The sequence below is a fragment of the Pelodiscus sinensis genome, chromosome 3, assembly GCF_052426305.1.
Source record: "Pelodiscus sinensis isolate ZL-2025 chromosome 3, ASM5242630v1, whole genome shotgun sequence".
Taxonomy (NCBI): domain Eukaryota; kingdom Metazoa; phylum Chordata; order Testudines; family Trionychidae; genus Pelodiscus; species Pelodiscus sinensis.
Genome location: NC_143054.1, coordinates 57,480,265 through 57,501,933, shown reverse-complemented (window position 1 = coordinate 57,501,933; position 21,669 = coordinate 57,480,265). Strand labels below are relative to the sequence as shown.

General features: G+C 40.8%; 1 protein-coding gene across 1 annotated transcript in view; it reads left to right on the top strand.

Moving 5' to 3' along the window:
• Positions 1-9,841, top strand: part of TTK (TTK protein kinase) — a 73,416-nt gene extending 63,575 nt beyond the window's left edge. Inside the window, exons 18-22 of the mRNA XM_075923778.2 lie at positions 127-207; positions 4,433-4,609; positions 6,880-6,970; positions 7,237-7,334; positions 8,672-9,841. Of these exons, the coding sequence (XP_075779893.2) occupies positions 127-207; positions 4,433-4,609; positions 6,880-6,970; positions 7,237-7,334; positions 8,672-8,758 (534 nt within the window). The 3' untranslated portion in view covers positions 8,759-9,841. The remainder of the gene's footprint in view (positions 1-126; positions 208-4,432; positions 4,610-6,879; positions 6,971-7,236; positions 7,335-8,671) is intronic.
• The last annotated feature ends 11,828 nt before the right edge of the window (positions 9,842-21,669 follow it).

Sequence of the window (21,669 nt, the reverse complement as noted above, 5' to 3'; positions counted from 1 at the left end):
GGCTTTTATTAGATTTCAAACCTACCTATTCAACTGTAACTTACTTGTAAAAATTCTTTTTTCCAATAAGTTAAATTCCATTAAATACTTGGTTAATTTAAATATATGTATATTATTTGTTACCAGGTTGGCACAATTAACTACATGCCGCCAGAGGCAATCAAAGATATGTCTTCCTATGGAGAAAATGGGAAATCTAAATCAAAGGTAATATATTCTCTCTCTTATAAGTAGGATATATTTCAGGTATCTTGAAGAAACAAAAACTTAGAATATAAAACTTTCACTGTAACAGAACATGGAGGAAAACTATTTCATCAAGGCATCTGAGTAGAGTACATGCTTGCTTTTTCCTTGGAGGTGAAGATGGGCAGGGCAACAGATGGGAGGGTATGACTGAAGTCCTAAATTATGAAAGAGAGCAAATTGAGAAATTGCGATCTTACTCTGATCAAAAGGAAAAACTAGCAAAACTAAACTGAAGTTAAAAGGAAAGGAGTATAAAATAACAAGTGGGAGACTCTTGTAAAATAAGTTACATTTAATGCTTTTTTAAAAAAAAAAGCTGACTGTCAATGTTCTAGTTAGATACTATAAATGAGAAATCGTGCATTCCCTTAAGAATGGACATGGTGTTTTATGGGAGACATAGCACAGTATAACTTCCACTCTTAGGGTATGTCTAAACTACATGGCTCCGTTTTGTTGTTTTGGCAAAGTCAAATGAAGCCACGATTTAAATGATTATGGCTTCATTTAAATTTACATGGCTGCCGCGCTAAGCCGACAAAGAGCTGATCAGCTGTTTGTCCGCTCAGCGCGCTAGTCTGGACGCTCCCCTGCCGACATCAAAGCCCTTTGTCAGCAGCCCCGGTAAACCTCATCCCACGAGGAATAATGGGGCTGTCGACAAAGGGCTTTGATGTCGGCAGGGGAGCGTCCAGACTAGCGCGCTGAGTGGACAAACAGCTGATCAGCTGTTTGTCGGCTCAGCACGGCAGCCATGTAAATTTAAATGAAGCCGCGATCATTTAAATTGCGGCTTCATTTGACTTTGCCTATGTGTCTAATCTACATGCCTCTGATGACAGAGGCATGTAGCTAGACACAGCCTTACTGATCAGAGCATAAGGTTATTAGTAAGGATGAAGTAAACTTCTTCAAGCCCAGACAATGATGATAAACTTCTGTTGCAAACTTTCATCTTATTCCTTTATACCACTGTCTATCACTGTAGTATCTGTTGTTGACACTGATTTTACATGAAAGGTGCTCAAACTCCCTTTTGGACTTCATGGAGTTGCTCACGCTTCTCCCTTTTGAGGATCAAAACTGTCTGAGGTAGACTTTTGTTTTCATATTGTGAGAGTCACTTATGGTGAAAGGCTTTTTCAGAGGGAAGTTTTGCAATATTCCATAATGATGGTCCTCCAGCAAACAATTCCCTAGTTGGATCTCCTTGACCTGCAATGGTTTATCCCCAGTTCTCACATGGTTTGTGATCTCTGTTGTCCCAAGGATCACAGCTTTCACAGTGGTTCACAAATCAAAATGTAGTCTTTGATGAAGCTGGGACTTGATCTACTAATTGCTTTGAAAATTAGGACCCAGCCCTCAAGCCAGCACCTGTAGATGATCTTCAGATACAGTGAGTTGCAGTATTTCATTTTGGTGGTGACAGATGCATATATTATTATGGACAAATCATCATCTGGGAGGAAGGGATGAAGTTTCTTAGCAAGCTGGAGGTGAAAGAAGGTATTTTTGGAAACTTTTACTTGGCTACTGAAGTGTAGTGAGAAGTCAGGCTGAATGCCAAGTCTTTGCACAGCAGTGATAAATGAATGAATGGCGGGCTGTATGTGTCTTTTGGAATGTGGAGATGATAAAAGGGGGCAATTCTTCAAAGTGTTCTTTTTCTCTTTAACCAGCATAGCTTTGATCTTATCTCAGTTCAAGTAGAACCAGTTTATCTTAAGAGTTATTTTTTGTAGGAATTCTGACATAGTAGTAGTGTGTGTGGGAGGGGGGCACAGTTGAAAAAGAGAAATAGCTGAATGTCATCAGCATACTGCCCTCTATGTGAGACAATGTCTTACTTCCAAAAAATACAATTTTGCCAACATTATTATCTTTTTCAGGTTGAAACTTTTAATCTCAGGTTACATTTGATTTGGTTGTATTTGATTTTTTTTTATAGAAATTGCAATATTTAGTACATAAATTTTAATAACCCTTTGAAATAGTATTAAGTCAGTGAATCTCCTCTAGATCTAAAACATCCTTTTTCTCACTATCTATATATGACATTTTGATATGTTGAGATTCTAATATGGGTATAAAGTAGTGTTAAGGCTTCACCTCTGATCTTAACAATCTTGGCAAAATGGTGAATTGAAGATGTGGGATTTTCTTGTCTACAATATTTATTCACATTTTTAGAATAGCTAGTGTACTTTAGCTGAGCAATAGTCTGTAGGATCTTTGCACAAAGAGATTATTGAAGTGAATATCTTGCAAGACCATCTTAGCCATATACCAAAATATAACTGCATGACTTCATATCAATAAACTGGGGAAATGAAATCTAGATGGTGCATAAATGGCTAAGTAACCATTGTCTGGGAGTAATTACTAATGGTTCACAATCATGTTGGAAGGGCACAAGAAGTGGGGGTCTGTTCTGGGACCAGTTCTGTTCAATATCTTCATCAATAATTTAGATGATGGCACAGAGTATAATTATTAAGTTTGCAGATGATATGAAGCTGAGAGGGGTTGCAAGTGATTTGGAGGATAGGGTCAAAATTCAAAATGATGTGGACAAACTAAAGAAATAGTGTGAGGTAAATAGGATGAAGTTTAATAAGGACAAGTGCAAAGTACTGAACTTAGGAAGGAGCAATCAATTTCACACATATAGAATGGGAAGTGATTATCTAGGAAGGAATACTGCTGAAAGGGATTTAGGGGTCACAGTGGACCACAAGTTAAACATGAGTCAGCAACGTTAACACTGTTGCAAAAAAAAGCAAACATGATTCTGGGATGCGTTAACAGGAGTGTGGTGAGAGAGACACAAGAAGTAATTTTTCTGCTCCGCTCTGTTCTGTGCTGGTTAAGCTTCAGTTGGAGTATTGCGTCCAGTTCTGGACACTACATTTCAAGAAAGATGTGGAGAAATTGGAGAAGGTCCAGAGAAGAGCAACAAAAATGATTAAAGGTCTAGAAAACATGAGCTATGAGGGAAGAGTGAAATAATTGGTCTTCTTTAGTTTAGAAAGAGAAGTCTGAGAGGAGCTCTTTTCAAGTATCTAAAAAGATGTTACAAGAAGGAGCAAGAAAAATTGTTCTCCTTGGCCTCTGAGGATAGGACAAGAAGCAATGGCCTTAAGTAGCAGCAAGGGAGGTTTAGGTTGGATGTTAGGAAAAACATCCTAACTGTCAGGGTGGTTAAACACTGGAATAAATTGCCTAGGTGAGTTGTAGACTCCTTCACTGGAGATATTTACGAGCAGGTTAGACAGACACTTGTTAGGGATGATCTAGAGCAGGCCTGGGCAAAATACGGCCTGCGGGCTGCATCCGGCCCGCCAAGCCACCGGATCTGCAACTTTTATTAAACAACCACAAACTCCCCTTCCCTTAAAAGAGATCCATTTTGGTGGTTATCAGATCCTCTGCTTATATTGGCTTTTGGCATCAGTTGTGTAATCTCTTCCCATTTTTAATTTTACCATACACTTATGATGGGATTAGTAAAGAAACACTGGGAAAAAAAGAACATTGTTGTCCGGGTTATATCTCAATTGAGGTTAAACTGCATTGCCACCTCTGACTTCTAAGAGACTGATTGGAGGCAATTCTGAATCATGTACCACTAAAAAAGAAAAAGAATTCTGTCTCCAAAACTCTACATCATATCCCAGATACTGCAGTTGGTGATTGTGCAGGAGAGTTTCCTTTGATTATTTTTTTTCACCATAGTCTATATGAAATGCTAAGAGGAGAGAACTATCACAACCAATATCAAGTTCAACTTAAAAATCAAATATTTTCTTTTAATTTTCACTAACTCTTTAGCTGCTTGTCTTTCCCTAGGGTGACCCAAATTAATCTATTCCTCATAAAAATAATTATTTAGAAAATATTTTTTAGAAATTAGTATTGTAACAGTATACTCCAGGATTTGTATTTATGGGCTAATAATGACATGTCTTGGCAGCTAATGGCACTCCGCCTTTGACTTTTGTGCATAAACTCTAATGTGGATCATAATGCTATCTAACATACACCCTATTGTATCTTATTGCTTAAGTAAAATTATATTACACAAAGTAAATTATGTTTAGTAACTATGAGAAAAGAGATCATTCCATCTTAAATTAAAATGTATATGTATATATTAATCAGTTAATTACTTTGTTTTTAGATAAGTCCCAAAAGTGATGTTTGGTCATTGGGATGCATTTTATATTCTATGACTTATGGGAAGACACCGTTTCAGCACATAACAAATCAAATCACTAAAATTCATGCTATAATTGATCCTAGTTTTGAAATAGAGTTCCCCGATATTGCAGAGAAAGATCTCCAGGATGTGTTAAAGGTAACTTTCTTCATTTTTATTTTTTTTTAAAGTTGGATTCAGATTCAAGTGATGGTTCTTCCTTTATAAGACTATTGTGACTCGACTTCTTCTGAAACACTTTCTAATTTGGTTCCCAAGTGGGCATAATTCTGATTGTGCATGTACTTTTGGGTCTGACTGCCAAAATGAAGATTAATGCTAAAGCTAATTATGTGGGTTCCTCTAGTTTGAGTATAGTTTTTCGTGCAATTTGCAAATGTGATCAGCAGCATGATCTGGTTGATTTAGCTGAGTCACAGTAGAAGTTCAACATATGCTCTGTACGGGGAGGGGGCAAATGCTTTTTGGAAGAGAATCCAGTTCAGTGGCCAAGTGTGCTGTCTTAACAGGGAGTATGGATTCAGGTCCATCCAGACATTCCTCTTGACCTGGCAAAGGCAGTTAACCTTTTTAGAGATTGGTTGAGAGGGCAAGGAAACCTTGATATTTGTGGAACGTGAACTGAGAAACATAATGGAAATACTAATGATTATAATTGTGTTGCGTAATATAAATCTAGATCACAACATTTGTACTACTTGATTCCTTTTTAATAACAGGCATGTTGTATTGGATTTTCAAAATTTATGTTCTAGCATTACAGCAGTTCCCCAATAGTTAACGTTGGCAATGTTTTCTGTTTAATGATTAACTTTTCTGGAGGCTCTAAAATCCACGTGTTTATTTGGATTGTCTTTAACTTTGCTGTGCTTCACGAGGGTACGGAATTGATTTTTTTTTTTTTTTTTTTTTTAAGTTTAGCTGACATTTTTGAAAAACAAGTAGTCCTGACTCTGTAGCAAAGGATAAATGGACACTAATAAGAAATCAGAAATGGTAACACACACAAACCTGTAGAAGAATATTTTAACCTGCCTGGTCACTCAATCATGGATTTAAAAAGTAGCCATTCTTCTACAAAGGAATTTCACTATCCAATTACGGAGAGAGACTGCAGAATTGGAATTCATCTACAAGTTTGACACTGTTACCCTCATCTTGAATAAAGACATTAACTAGTTGATGCATTACAAAAATAATTTCCCCTACCTTTAACATCCACATTTTCACATCAAAAGCTATGAATGGGACACATCAAGCCCATTTAATTAGCCTTATTAACACGGGTCATACTATTGACAGGCACTTCTTTTGCTGTTATATATAACTCTTGGTTTCTGTTATTTCCACTCTAACTCATCTGATGAAATGGGTTTTACCCACAAAAGCTCATGATCCTATGTATTTGTGTTAGTCTCTAAGGGTATGTCTAGACTACAGGCTTACGTCGACATAAGTTTTGTTGACAGAATCTGTTGACAAAACTTATGTTGACATAGAGCGTCTAGACTACATCCAGTTCTGTCGACAAGGCAAGCCACTTTGTCGATATAACAGTGTAGACGCAAAGGACAGTGTAGATGCAATAATGCCTTCTATTGACAGAACTCTGTCGACAAAAGGCGTTATTCCTCGTAGAATGAGGTTTACATACGTCGACAAAACTGCTGAGTTTTGTCGACGTTATGTCGACATAACTCAAAGGCAGTGTGGACACAAGTATAGTTTTGTCGACAAAAGTCCACTTTTGTCGACAAAACCATGTAGTCTAGACACACCCTAAGGCACCACAGGACTACTCATTCTTAAAGTTACAGGCTAACATAGCTGCCCCTTTGAGAATTTAAAAAAAAATGGGGGGAATGGTTTCTCATTGAACTAAATGTCTTGTTTTGTCTTGGTTTTATGTTTTGATAAAATTGAAGGAAAATTTGAAACAGTCATTTAGAATAGATTTTTTTCCTATACAAATTTGTGAAATATTTTAGTGAATCAGAATCTGCATTCTGAGTGTAAAATTTTTCTCAAAATAATTTTCCCAGTTCTATTCCTAACTAAACTGTCAGAATACTTTGGCCTTTACAACAGAAGATCCTCTTACTCCTGGTGCCTGGTTACGAAGGAGTAATATTACAGGAGTATTTCAGTTTCTGGGAAGAGGGGATTTCTAGGCATCTTAGTTTAAAGATATGAAGACCTATACATGTGTTATAGCTTCCTTCCTGTTCAACAAATACAGCCAATATATTATCTTGCCAAAACAAATTTTTATAAATTATAGATTTATACATGGAAATCAGCATAACTGTAATGATTTATGAAACAGAGCATGTATATTTAACTGCAGAAAACCTAGCTTTGAATATTTACCCACAGCACTAATTTTTTCAATCTTTTTATTTTTGTAGCACTGCTTAATAAGGAACCCTAAACAAAGAATATCAATTTCTGAATTGTTGACTCATCCATATGTGCACATTCAAACCCATTCACAGACAGGTAATGTTTATATTAAAATTATATGATAATAAATTAGCAAACATTCTAGATTTTTCTAAATTTATTTCTAAAAAGATAAATGTCTTTTTTGTTTTAATTCTCCAATTTGAGTTATGTATAAGTGTTTCTGGTATACTTGTGTATATAATGGCAAAGGCTGCAGTATCTTAATTCTGTAACTTTTGTATAGTCAAAATAAGACTCTGCATTTTGAAAATAACACTTAAAATGCAGGTTTCAACATATCTTTTTTTGAATAACTGTAGGTGGTCTGAATACAAAAGGAACAACTGAAGAAATGAAGCGCATCCTTGGCCAACTTATTGGTCTGAACTCTCCTAACTCTATCTCTAGAGCTGCTAGAGTGAGTAGTTTTTGTATCAATCTAATGTTCACATTTCATTAAAATATAATCAGCTAAGTTAAAATAAGTGTGTATCACAAAGCTAATATGAATACATATTTCAAATCCTTATCCCCTCATACAGAAGAACTGTGCAATACTGTCATGGAACTTGCAGCTTAGTAAATCACCATTTCTTATGATCCTCTGGAATGGATTGGGAGTTAGGGTGGTGATGGTTACAAGATTTTTTTTTTCTCATCTCCTTGCCCTGTCCAGTAAACGTTTTTCCCTAGTTTTGCTGTGCCAACTACCGTTTTCCTTTCTCTCTCTGTCCCCTGTGATGCAGCCCAGTCATGTTACTTGTGGTCAGAGCAAAAAAACAAGTTGCTGTGAAGTGGGCTAGCACTGCAGCACTTTCCTGCAATCAGTATGGATGAATGAGCAAATTTTCATGTGTCCATCAGGCAGCCAGTCCAGATGCAGAATTTTCTCTCTGCTGTTTTTCCTCCTCCATGGTGTTCAGGCATGCTTCCCCAGTTATGCCTTTTCCTCTCTGGAAGCAGCTAGAACTCTTGCCAAGGCATCCTTTTTCTTCCAGGCTTCAGAAGAGCTCCAGATGACATTCTAGAAAAAGATGGAGCAGCTTAAGAGCAGTTTAAAATGTGCTTCCTTTTCCTCTCCCTGCCATCTTAAAGTCCATTCTGCCAACTTGTCCTACTCCACGATCACTCTGAGGTTTGGAGTGTCTTTGAACTTGGCAACTGTACTCTGCTTTATTAGCACTCCACCCCAGTGAAATGACTCACTGCTCCCAGCTCCCCACAGACATGCAAAAGGTTTTCCAGGAGGGCTTAGAACCAGTCTGGGACCTACAAGAAAATGGGGAGAGCTAGGGGACACTGTCTTAGTGGGGGAGCCTCTTTCTCTCCCAGTAGGGAATCACTTCAATCTGGAGCCCTGGCCTTCCTGCTCTTGTCTTTTCCATAGAGAATTTTCTCATCTCACTCTTTCCCCCTCCCCCCCCCCAAAAAAAAATTACCCAAGAGATCTTCTATTTCCCAGTATGACCTCTCTTTGTCTTCCTTTGTTTTTGGGAACTTTTTCCAGTATCTTTAGGCCAGGGGGGATCTAATCCTTCTTTTTATACCACCCCAATTCTAGTACTGTTTTAATCCTGTCTTCCTATTAATTTCTCCATTTGCATATATTTAAAATTTTAGTGCTGGGTTTAGATTGTACTCATTATTATCTTTTGAAATAATTTTGTACACTATAACCTCCTTTATTACAAACATCATTTGAATAAGTAATTCTTAGAATGATTGTTTCTATCCCTTTATCTTTTTAAATTTCAGACTTTATATGAGCAATGCAACAGTGGTGAAAGTCTTGATGTATCTGCGTTTACAAAACCTGGCAGTCAAACACGGATAAAGAAATGACATGCAATAATGCATTCTTTACTAGAAATGTGTAAAATAAATTTCATAAAAATACATATTGAGCTGCTCTTTGCGGGGGAAAGGCACTGACAGCATAAACATCCTATTTTTAAAGTAATGTTATTATCTCTGTTGCTAATAATGCCATAGACTATTGATACAGAATTATTTAAAACTCTAATACACTCTTTGCCATCTACTGTTTGTTTACCATTTGCATATCATTCTGGTTAAATAGTAAAAATGAGCTAGTCCATCAAGCTTTATGGTTCTGATAGTGGCACAAGATTATAGTTTTTATTAAAAATATTTGTATAGCTATGTCTAAATTAAAAAAAAAAACAACCTTTTGATGAAACTTTAAAAAGAAGGGGGAGGATTTTTAGATTTCTATAAAAACCAAATTGTGGATCTGAAGCAAGGACTTTGTCAGGTACAAGTACACTTAGAAGGTATATTCTACAGTTTTGTTTTTGTTAAACATAGTCAATATCAGTGACTTTCTTTATATCAGTGGATTGTCTTAGACTTTCAGAAAACAAGTGCTTCTGTAATATAAAATTGCTAAAACACAGCATTGTTGGTTGATGCAAGTAAATCTAACATCCTGGCTTGAGATGTTTAGTTGTAATTGGATGATAAATGGCACACTGGAGGTATTGGTAAAACTCAGAAGAACATGTAGATAAAGTGGCACTGTATAAAAATGATTCCTTGTAAACTCAATTTTCTAGATGATGCTTTTTTCCTAAGAGAAAAATATTCTTAGAAAAATACTTAACTAGTTTTTTTGGTCAGAAAATACCTAACATTTAATACTAGTTTTAAAGAAACCTCTTCAGTTAAAGCACTGTTCTGAACTTTGTGTAAGAGGCTTTAAAAAGGTGGTAGACCTCATACAATGAGCTGAAATAAAAAGTCCAAAGAGGAAGCTTGTGCCATGGTATTTTATACTTTTTTGCTGTTACACTGTTTTGAATATGTACTGTTGTAAACAGTAGCTTAGAAACATTTTTCAATTTTAAATACTTAATGAATTTTAAGTGTGCTTAAATAAATTAGTAAGAGTAATCAGATCAGTAATTTACTTTTTTCTTTAAAGGTAAATATTTTAAGGTTTTGCCATCCTTAAAATTGTGCTGTTAAAAGCTAGCTGACAAGCTAGATGTTTCTTAACTTCTTGCACAAGCATTTTTGATAACACAATATATGCATCATGGAGATATATATAGATGGATCATGTTTTCTTTTAGCGTCCTTTCCTCTAAAGCAACATTTCCCAAAGTGTGGTCCGTGGCCCAGTACCGGTCCTTAGAAAACTTGTCGTGCATGATCCTATTAATTTGTGTGATGGGTTAGCAGCACCCCACACTGCCAATCACAGCGGCGCAGCCCTCTTGGCATGCTCCTGGGCGGTGGGGCTAGATCTGTGGGTGCTAGGACCCAGAGAGAAGGCTTGGAGCCGTGTGCACCGACGCAGAACGCCTGGCACCGGATGCAGCCAGGGAGCCGGTGCCGGCCGATAAAGCGGCTGGGATTGGAGCTGGGGGGGGGGGGGAGACAATCCGCTGGACAGATAGAACCAGCAACACATTTTGTTTGTATATTCATCATTTGGTTAATGAACATGCAAATATTCGAATAAATTTTACCAGTCCTCCAAAACCTTGTGAATGGGTTTACTGGTCCCCTGTATCAAAAAGATTGGGAACCATTGCTCTAAAGGTAGCACCCTCCCTCTTGGGTCAGCTTTCCCAGTATACAAATGGCTGGAAGTCCAATAGGGTTTATTTACCTTCCCTACTGAAGGCTGTAAAAAAACATTTGAAGGCACTTCCCCTGACTTTTCCTGCACCAGTTGCTAAAATTAGTTACACACTTCTGAAAGAAATCTCAGGAAAATAAACATTCATTTCATTATGTTTGTCAGCTTTAATCTTTAATTAGACTGGGTAATTTCTGTGAACTAAATAAGTTGCCTCATACTACAGCCTGAGGTTATTCCTCCTTTTTATTTATATCTCATTTTAGTATAGGCTTAGATTTGAATTTTCACAGTAGCATTTAATCACCATGGTAGCATTTAATTTCAGAAAGGGGAACTACAAAAAATCAGGATACTAGTTCAGCAGATATTAAAAGGTACAGTGCGCAGAGTGAAATCCCTGCAAGCCATATGGAAACTTTTTGAAGACATCATAATAAAGTATCAAATTTAAACGTATGCCCCCAAATTAAGAGACATCAAGGACAAAAAAGTGCCACCATGGCTAAACATAAAAGTAAAAGAAGCAGCGAGGCAAAAAGGCATCAAATACATCAAGAAGCTTGATAAACAGCCAAAAGGCCACTGGACAATTGAGATGCTAAAGGAGCACTCAGGGATGCTAAGGCTATTACAGAGAAGTTAAATGGATTCTTTGCATTGATCTTCATGGCTCCAGACGTGAGGGAGATTTCCCAGTCTGAGCCATTCTTTTAAGGTGACAAATCTGAGGACTATCCAAGATTGAGGTGTCAGAGGAGATTTGGGTACAGATTGATAAATTGTAGTAAGTCATCAGGACCAGACAGTGTTCACCCAAGAGTTTTAAAAACTCAAATGTAAAAAAATAAGTCATCACATTAGCTATTCTCCAGTCATCTGGTACAGAAGCTGATTTAAATATCCGGTTACATAACAGTTAATGGTTCTGCAATTTTACAAGGCTCCAGAGGCGATCCCAGCAATTTCAGATTGGAAAGCCCAACTTTAGTACAGGACAAATTGATTGATTGAAACGACAGGTTGGACTTCCTCGTCCAGCACCCTTGGGACCTGAGTGGTCCTGAAGGAGGATTTTGCTAGACCAGGGCAGGTCATTTCTGCCCCTCAGCCCGGTTCTGCTACTTGCCTGGCCTTCTAGCGGGCTCACAATGTGCATCCAGCCCTGCCATAGCAGCCTATGTCCCTCCACTAGAGCTTTCAGCTTCATTGTGGCAAACCCATTGCCCCACCCCCTGTGCTCCCAGCCCTACTGGCTCCGCTGCAGCAGACTGCTGTTCCACCGAATCCTGCTGGCATTCTAGCTACTCTGCCACGGGCTCAGCTGGATTCCTGTGGCAGGGCTCCCAGCCGCTGGCTTCCTTGCAGCCAGCCTGGCTGGGTTCCAGGCCCCTGCAGAGCTTCTGCCTCTAGCCCTGCACCAAGTCTCTCCGGTCCAGTAGCACCTGTGATTCTGCTGGACCATGGATGTTGTCGAACCAGAAGTCTCGGTTGAGAGAGATTCAACCTGTATAATAAATAAGACTTGTCAAACACAGATAAATATTATTTGTTGGGGAACAGCCAATTACCTCACTCACCTTGATTTGATGTTCCTGTTTTGCGTTTATGGAAACTGAAGCAAAAGTTAAGGGCCAGATTATTTATGGAGCTTAGGTGTGATGGAGCTGAGCATTTCCATATCTAACTTTTAAGAGCCTAGAAAATCACTAGCATGCGCAAAGCCTTGGATAGGCACCTGGGTTCTCTATATGGTGAAGGGGGGGAGATCGCAGCCTCAGAATGGGATTCACAAAAGACAGGATGCTCCTTACTTAAGTTGCCCATAGGGGAATTGTTGTCAAGGCAAATGGGGTGTGCTAAGCCTCCCCCCTTTGTACACAGGTGCTTAAGTCCAGGCTGTATGGAGATGCTCAGGGAGATTCCTCCCTCTGCTGCAAACTCTCAGTGATTAGTGCCTATGTCATTTTATCAAGAAGCCAGGGAGAGGGGGAGAAGGAGCACTCACGTAACTCAGTCTAGTAGGGAGGGTGGGGGACCCTTTTTTTTGGTCAGGGGCCACTGACCCACAGAAAAATCAGTTGGGAGACCCACACAAGTAATAAACCCTCACTGTGGCCCCTGACAGAAGGAGAAAGACACTCCCCACATTATCCTCACAGACCAGGGCTTGGGGGGGGGCAGCCTAGTAGATCTTGTGTGCTCCAGCCCTGTAGAGGGTAGCAGGGGGGCTTGAGCACCAATGTGGGCTCCCCAATGCTGGTGGGGGAGGCCCTGAACCTTAGGTTGTATCCAAACAAGCTGGAGGCCAGGGCCTGAGATTCCCCACCCCTGAGTTATGGAATTCACCTGGACTGTGGGAGACAGGCTGGTTCAAAAGCCCCTCTGCAACTGAGAGAAGGGATTTGAACAGAAATCTACTTCTCAGGTGAGTGCTCTGCTAAGTGATGAAATTTTCTCCTGTTTAAGCTGTTCATCTTTGACTGTATGAGTCACTGGGCCACACACGCACACAGCAAGCAGCAGAATGACTCTGTTGCCTGGTTGTTTGGTTGTTAGGGTGCTCATCTGGCAGACGAAAGAACCAAGATTCCACTTCCCTCCTTTAATGACTTAATGAAGCACTCCTCCTCCACCCTTTGGGGCTAGTCACTGAGCCCTGAAACTGCCTTTGGATTGGGCCTTACAGACTAGTTAAGTGGAGGAACGCCTATCTTCCCACAGTTTGTGCATCATATTGGGGCCATAGTACACATGCTCATGGCCACCTAGGAAATTGTATAGGGCCATCCCTAGTGGGCAGGGGGGAGGTGTATGGCCCAGGGAAACCTCTTCACACCTCAGGATCTGCCCCCTACCCTGCCCCTATTCTGACCCCACTCCTTCCCCCAAGACTTACCTCTTCCCACTCCTGCTCCACCTCTCCCACACCCTTTGCACCTCTTCCTTGAAGTTGCCTCCCACGAGAGATGTGATGACCTGGGGAATTACCAGGGCGGAGAACCTGCTGCAGGATGGCAACAGAGGTCAGGCTCCCAGCAATCACCATAGTGAAGACACAATGCAGAATGTTCCAACCCCAGCTCTGATCCCCAAATCCTATCCAATCCTATTTCATCCTATGGGGTGGCCTTTCCCAGATGGAGCAAGGAGAGGTGGCAGGAGCCTCTGCAGAGCTTCCAGCTGTCCCACAAGCCTGAGCATTCGGCCTTATTAACCTGACAGTTGGAGCAAAACTTGCAGGACTTTATCAGGGAGCAGAGCAGCAACTCCTGCAACAAGTAGTGAATCCTGGGGAAACCTCAGAGAGGTCTGATGGATACTGCATCAACTGTACACTCATACAGAGGGGGCTGGTAAAACTCTGCTGGATTATTGCAGGTGCTTGAATGGCTCTGGAGTGTATCCATGGGGACACATGGTGCTGTCCAATGGTCCAGGTACCTCTAGAAGTGTGGGGCAACTTTTGGGATGGTAGAGGGATTGCCATACCTAGTGGTGTTAGGAAGGGCCTGGGGCCCACCACCCAAAGAGGAAAGGAGAGGGGGCCCCCAAAGAAAGGTATGGGGTCTCCTGGACTAGGGAGAAAGGGGAGAAAAATTCTCATGAGAGTGAACAAAAGAACCCTAGTCACTGGAGCCCAAAGGGAGGAGACCAGAGGAAAGACTGTATGGTGGAGATAGCCAGCCCACGCCCCTTTGAGGGAAAGAATGGCATCTGGATCTTCCCACAACATGCCATCCAGTGGAGGGACACAGACCCTGCTTAGGGTTTTGTGGAAAACTGATGCTCAGAGAGTATCACAGGAGAAGAGGATTAAACCTGACCCTCTATCTGGAGTAAAGGTGGTACAGGAGAAAAGGGACACTGGCAGGGATGAGGCAATGACCTGTGGGCGGAGGTGGAATTATGAGGGTGTTCTTCCTCTGATGAACGTAGATTTTATAGATGGAGGGGATGAAGAATCTCCCCCCCAGGAAATGTCACTGGGGATTGCCTGAAAAGGGGCAAGGAGCTTCCTCAGAGAGACCCTACGGACAGGGGGCAGAGAGGCTAAGGCTGGCTGAAACTGGCGGTTCATAAGGGGAATGGTGTGTGACAGGCTGCTGGCTATGGAGCCAGAGCTCTGATACCTTTTCTGCCGGAGATGAAGTAATTGGAGCTGACTGAGTAAGCCCACACCTGAGGGGTAAGCAGGGAACAGCTGCTGGCTTTATTAGTCACAGGGCTGTGTCATGGCTCAATTCCCCTGACCAATTACCCTTTCCTCACCAACCTGACACTTTGGGGCTGTGTCTAGACTGGCAAGTTTTTCTGCAAAATCATCTGCTTTTGCGGAAAAACTTGCCAGCTGTCTACACTGGCCGCTTGAATTTCCGGAAAAGCACTGACGATCTCATGTAAGATTGTCAGTGCTTTTCCAGAAATGCTATGCTGCTCCCGTTCGGGCAAAAGTCTTTTTCCGAAAGACTTTTGCGCAAAAGGGCCAGTGTAGACAGCATAGTACTGTTTTCCACAAAAAAGCCCCAATCGCAAAAATTGTGATCGGGGCTTTTTTGCGGAAAAGCGCGTCTAGATTGGCAATGGACGCTTTTCCGCAAAAAGTGCTTTTGCGGAAAAGTGTCCTGCCAATCTAGACGCGCTTTTCCGAAAATGCTTTTAACTGAAAAATTTTCAGTTAAAAGCATTTTGGAAAATCATGCCAGTGTAGATGTAGCCCGAGTGTAGAGATGGGGTTGGCTAACAGAATAAAACCTGCCTCTATCTTTCCAGAGACAAACTTGTCCGGACTCAGTTTGGCTGAGACCCAAAAGAAACTCTTGCCACCAACCAAGTTTTAAAACCCCCCACCCCTTTTCCAGGGAGAGATCACTTGGGAATCCCCTCCCTAAGGTAAAGCTCTCCCCTCTGCTCACCAACCACCATTTTGTTTGGAGTTGGGAAAACAGAGGGAATCTGCGGAGAACAATGGACTCTGGGTAACCAGGCACATAAACTTCAAGACATAACAATCAACCAATACTGGTTAATCAAAACAAAAGGAAACTCTTTTATCATCAAAACAAAACTACTGTTGCAAGCATAGTAAATTGACTAGGTGGTAAATACTCATGAAGTGACATAGACTCAGGGAAAATCCTTTGGTTGTAATCCTTAATTACAAAAGAGAAAAACAATTAGCCAGCTCAGATATGATTTCCTAACATGGAAAACAATAAACCCTGATGGACTTTCTAAACTTTTTCCTTCTTACACATTTCAAAAAGTCCATTCTTTGAGAGAGAAAGTGTCTCCCTTCTCCTTCAATACTTGGGAGAAACTGCTCTCCTCTCAAACAAAGAAGAGAGAGAGAAAAACCTCTCTCTTCCAGTTTGAAATTCCTATCTGCATTTTTATTGGCTGACTGCTCGAACCCCCTCCCTAGGTACATCTCTGGTTGCTTAACCCTTTCCTCACTCTTCAGGTAAGTCAGACTCTCCTTAGCAGCTCCTATTTATGACAGGTTGGCAGGAAAGCAGTAAAGGGGAGAGGAAGGGGAGGAGCCAGGGAGTGAAAGACTGTGCTCCCCAGATAGCTGGAGAAGCTAGCAGTCTCTGAAGCTCTGTAAATAGAAAGTGGTGCGAAATTACAAACAATAGAGCGCAATTGTGATTGCACCAAAAGAGGGGTCTCCAGCTTGGTTTTGGGCACAGTAGGGGCCAAAGATCGAGGGGGTTTATGTGCAAATCCTGTTTCCTTATCCTGCAAAATTTGGCTATTTTAGGCAAATTTGAAAAATATCTAAGCACATCTCATTCAGTTGATAATTTCAGATTGCTTCTACTTATCTTACTTCAGATGAATTGAATAAAATGGGAAGCTTGGCATGGGATAAATGTTGGAGAGGATGCAATGGTGCCGTGAGCAGCTCTTCTCACATGTAGTGAAAATGTACCAAGAATATAGAATACCAACACAACTATAAACATTGACGGAGGACAATGCTTTGTGCAATTTCCCATATATATTTGCCTGAGAATTTTTGAACTAAGATAAAATCTGAAACTTTGATTCCTCACACTGGATGGCAGAACATGCATAGCAACAAAATGGTGCAATTGAAACATGCCAGTTTGAATAAGACGGATTGCGAAATTCTGGGCAACTCCTGCAATTGAAGAGATGATTAATTGAAGCAGGGATCACTGTGCCAAGAGTTTGAATGGTTGCTAAATATATTAAAAATCGGTGTTTATTAATATGAATCAGTTCACCTCTCATAGGAACAAAAAGAACTCTTGTGCCTCTCTGTGCTTGTTTAGAGATGTGTGCCTAGTGTGGCTGAGTTAAAGCAAACAGACTTTTCATGGTTGCTTGTTACTTTCTTAAACTTAAGCTTAAACTTCATCTTTAATTTAAACTGATTTTTACTAAATGTTTATTGTTTATTATACTTACAAAAATATTGTTTTTTCCATTTTCACTCTACTTGTATGTCATTCAAATGTATATAAAACTTGTTTTATTAATAAAATGCTGTACATTACATGATATATTACGATAATAAATTAATCTGTAAATGTAAAGATACCTATTGAACTATGGTGATGTATTGGTCTGCAAGATATAAATAAACACTCATGCACACAAGTTTGGAAGTATGTGTGCATCTGAGTTTGCTGATGAATGTCGTGCCCACCACATATATATTTCACTCTTCTCAGAGAATGGTTTAAAATCTTGACACACTAACGTGGAAAAAAATGAAGATCTGTATGAGCATTCATTTCAGAACACTAGGAAGTATGATTTGTACCGTGCCTACTGACTCAAGGCCCAGATCTCAAGGTCTTTGGGTGCTGCTGTAATGTAAATTATTAAATAACCAACAATCTTAGACATTCAAATTAGCTTTTTTAATAAAAAGACACCCCTCCTTGCTTTCTCAGTACAAGAGAGTTGCTTTGATGCTGTCTTATTCTTTAAAATCACGAAATATCTATTGCCTGTGTAATTTGCTTTCCTGATGTCTATGTTGGAAATAAACAGAGAAGCAAGAGTAGGTCAGACATTTTTCTTCTGTTTGGGAAATAAACCATCTGTGGGAGGATAAAGTAGCATACCTGAGCATGAGAAATGAGATGCGATGGGGGAGCACAAGGAGAGTGATTTGTGTGGGACAAGGAGTAAGATAGATGAGATGTCCTAAGCAGAAGAGAGGAGGAGGAAAGAGATGTTGGAGAGGCAGAGAGAAGAGAAAATTTGAGAGAGAGACAATAGAAGAGAGAAAAATGAATAAAAGCAGAAGCTTCAAGAGAGTACACTTCTCTCTGTGTGGTAATGTTGAAAACCATGGCAGACAACCTGTACCAGGTTACTGTGCCAACCAGAGGTGGGAGAGATTTCCATCCCTTCTCTTGGTTGTCACTGTGCTACCTGCCAGAAGTACTTGCAATTTCACACTGGCAGGAACAAAGCTTAGCCTGCTCCAAAACTACCCCACCCTCCACCATATCATTTCCATGAAACAAAAAAATGTCTTTTGGATGTTATCTGTGATGACTCTCCAGTCCTGCAGCTGAGCAATGCTTATCCTATGCAGCCGAAGGCAAAGCTCATACATACTGACCACTTCATAATAGTACTGGAGTAGTACAGATATTAGAGTTGAAATGCTCCACAGGACTTGATGTATTTTTGTCCCTGCCTGTTGTGTTTCTTTGGCAGAAAAGGGAGAAGAAAGGAGAACTTTTGCTTATGTTTCTAATTTTCCAAAGGAGCCAATGTGAATTACTATGCAAATTAGGTATAGCCTTTGAATTTCCAGAAGCTTATAAAATAACAGACTTTTGGTCCCAGCGTTAAGGCTACCCCATAACTGCAGGGAAGCAGGAGGTGAGGAGAAGTGCCATTGAAAGTCTGTGGGAAATGTGAGTATGGTAAAGGGAGTAGGGCTTGAGTTATGTCTACTCCAAAACTATTGCCATTCTCCAGCACTTTGAGCAGGGGCACGGCCTCGAATTGGTATAGAGAATTTACTATCTTTTTCCTCTGGAAGTAATCTCAAGAACAGGGTCAAGTGGTGTGATTGTTCAAGAATTAATGCATTCTCTATAATGGTTAGAGAATTTCATTCTCCAGGCCTGTCCATATGGCACATTTCACAAGCAGCAGGTTCATTTAAATCATAAACAGATATAAACTTGCAAATGCTTTTGACTAAACTGCTTAAAATCATCTGAAGGGCAACCCATGCTTGTTTTAGCATGGGCTGTTTGTATTCCAGTGGGGGTTTATACTCTGAGTAACAATGATAGAAAACACTGATATACCTGAGTATCATCTCAGTTGGCACATGGCTGCATTCAAGTAACCAGTTTTGCTATACGGACAATCACCCTAACCATGCCTGTGTAAACAGTTTGATGACTACTTCCTCTTCAGAGTTCTTTGTAGAATAGGACATCCCAGAATGCATTGCCTCACATTTTGCCATGTGTGCACAAGTCCACTGTATGATGCTGCCCAAAGGGATAAATCATGTTTTCCTAGAAAGCACTGATAAAACACAGTTTGGGTGTTGATAGAACCATAGAATCATAAAATTCTAAAACTGGAATGGACCACCAGAGATCATCAAGTCCAGTCCCCTGCCCTCACGGCAGGACCAAGCACAGTCTATAGCAGGGCTACTCAATTTTGGAAGCCCTGGGGGCCACAATGATACTCACAGCACATGCCGAGGGTCACAACTTAAGTGTGGTTGCATATACATGCAAATATATTTGCAAACATATGCAAATAGCTTCTTTCACACTGATGGGAATGAATACAAAGCACTTCCCACAATGCCCCAGCACTCCCAGCACCTCCTCCCTGGAGACTAGAAACACTGACACCTTGTACCCATCTGTTACAGCCAGCCCGTCCACTTGCATCTTTCAGTGCTCACCCCACCTGGGAGACGCCTCGCCGTTGTGGAGTATGTTCCCAGTGGAGGCCAATTTCAAAGGATCCCACTCACAGGCCGCATGTTGAGCCCCACGTAAATCCAAACCGCACCGTGGGCCAGAAACAAATGCCGTGTGTTGAGTAGCCCTGGTCTATATCTTCCCTGATGTCTGTCTGTCTAACCTGCTCTTAAATATGTCCAGAGATGGAGATTCCACAACCACTCTAGGCAATTTATTCCAGTGTTTAACCACACTGACAGATAGGATAAGAAGCAATGGGCTTAAACTGAAGCAAGGGAGGTTTAGGTTTGACATTAGGAAAAACGTCCTATCATCAGAGGCCAAGGAGAACAATTTTGCCGCCTCCTCCCTGTGACACCCTTTTAGATACCTGAAAGCCACTATCATGTCCCCCTCTCAGTCTTCTCTTTTTCAAATTAAACAAGCCCATGTCCTTCAGCCTTGCCTCATAGCTCATGTTTTCTAGACCTTTGATCATTTTTTGTTGCTCTTTTCTAGACCTTCTCCACATCTTTCTTGAAAGGTGGGGCCCAGAACTGGACACAATACTCCAATTGAGGCCTAATCAGTGCAGAGTAGAGTGGAAGAATGACTTCTCGTGTCTTGATGCAAAGACATGGTTCATATACATTGAGCTGGGAAGATAGTTACTATGTGCGGATACAAATCAGCTGTGTTTATTGCAGTCAGATGAAAACGTCACAATCAACTTACAAAAAACACAGGTGCACTCCAATGGGGCCTTACGCATTCTGGCTGAGCAAAATATGTTCACAACCTTTCTCCTTGAAAGTGGTGTAATTTGGTTTTTCTCAAGTTAAGGCTATTGTAATGTTAAGAGTTTGCAGAGGGAAATTTGCAGCAAGGTACATTCTAGTGCAGGTTAATTTGTGGAAATTGATTTTAGTGTCCCCCCAGAGGTCTCTTGGAACTGCGTACAGTCACAATGAGAGTTTCCTATTCGCCTACTTATTCTTGAGCCAAAGAATTCACTTAAGCTGAATTTACTGAGGTTTGTTAAATCTCTAAAGTGCTTTGAAGAATAATGCTATACAACTACTGAGTAATTCTAGAGAGCTAGTCAGTAAGCTCTGTGCCTCGAGACATAAACTGTACTTGAGTTCTTCTTAAGTAATTAAAAAAACAAACAGTACAATTAAGCTCTTTCCATTACTCACGTGTATTCAAACAGGTTGAAAAAACTTGAAGTGGTAGCAGACATTTTTAAGGCATTCTTTTTACTCTCTGTGCATACGTAGAGCTATGAGGAAGAAGCTCACTCACAGAAATAATGTTTATATTTAGTTTCAAACACTTGGGGCCTCTCACGCTTACCTCCCACAGGAGTGAGTTCTGGCTGAAAGCTCTGTCTCCAGGGCTCCTGAGTCTCCCTCTAGTAGCTGACATTTTCACTGTTTGCAGTGGAACCATAGCTGTATTGGGAGGTCATGGCCATGCCCATGGAAAGAGAGGCAGTCTTTCCAGTAGCTAGGGCTTGAATTGGACTCTGCTTTCAGTGAGGAGCTAGTGCAGACAGCAGAGGAGAGAGGTGGACATGGCAACAAAGTGGACACTTATTGTGTACCAACTAGAGTTTTGGGTGTGAGGTTTCATTCCTAGATGCAACAAGTTGCAGTAATCAAGTCTGGAAATCACAGATGAATGGACTGCTTTGGCCACATCTGTGTCTTTTAGGTTGACGTACGGGCTTCTGACCAGCTGCAGGCAGAATTGGATATTTATTGCAACGGTGGCTATTTGAGTGTCCAGAAGTATTGAGAAGTCAGCATCCAAACTACGCCCTGAGCATGTGAACCAATTTTTATGAAGAGTTGGCTGAAGCCTCTGTAGAGGAGATGTTCTAAAGGAAGCAAATTTTTCTAAGTCTTTCCCTCTTTCTTGTCTGCATTCAGCTTTAGCCAGCTGGTCTTCATACATGCTGATCTCTTCCAGGATGGTAGTGTTGGCATCAGTCATTAGAGAGAGAGGTGGGTGTCATGTGTGTTGCTGAGATTTGGGCCCTTGTCTCAGCATCTCCCTCAGTGGCTTCATATACTTGAGTAGGATAGGAGAGCAGACTGAATGTTGTGGAACACCACCTATGCAGGCTTTTGGAGAAGAGGAACACTTGCCTGTCCCGCCCCTTTAGGTTGTGTTTCATCAGGCATAAAGTGAAACAGCCTGCCTCTCAA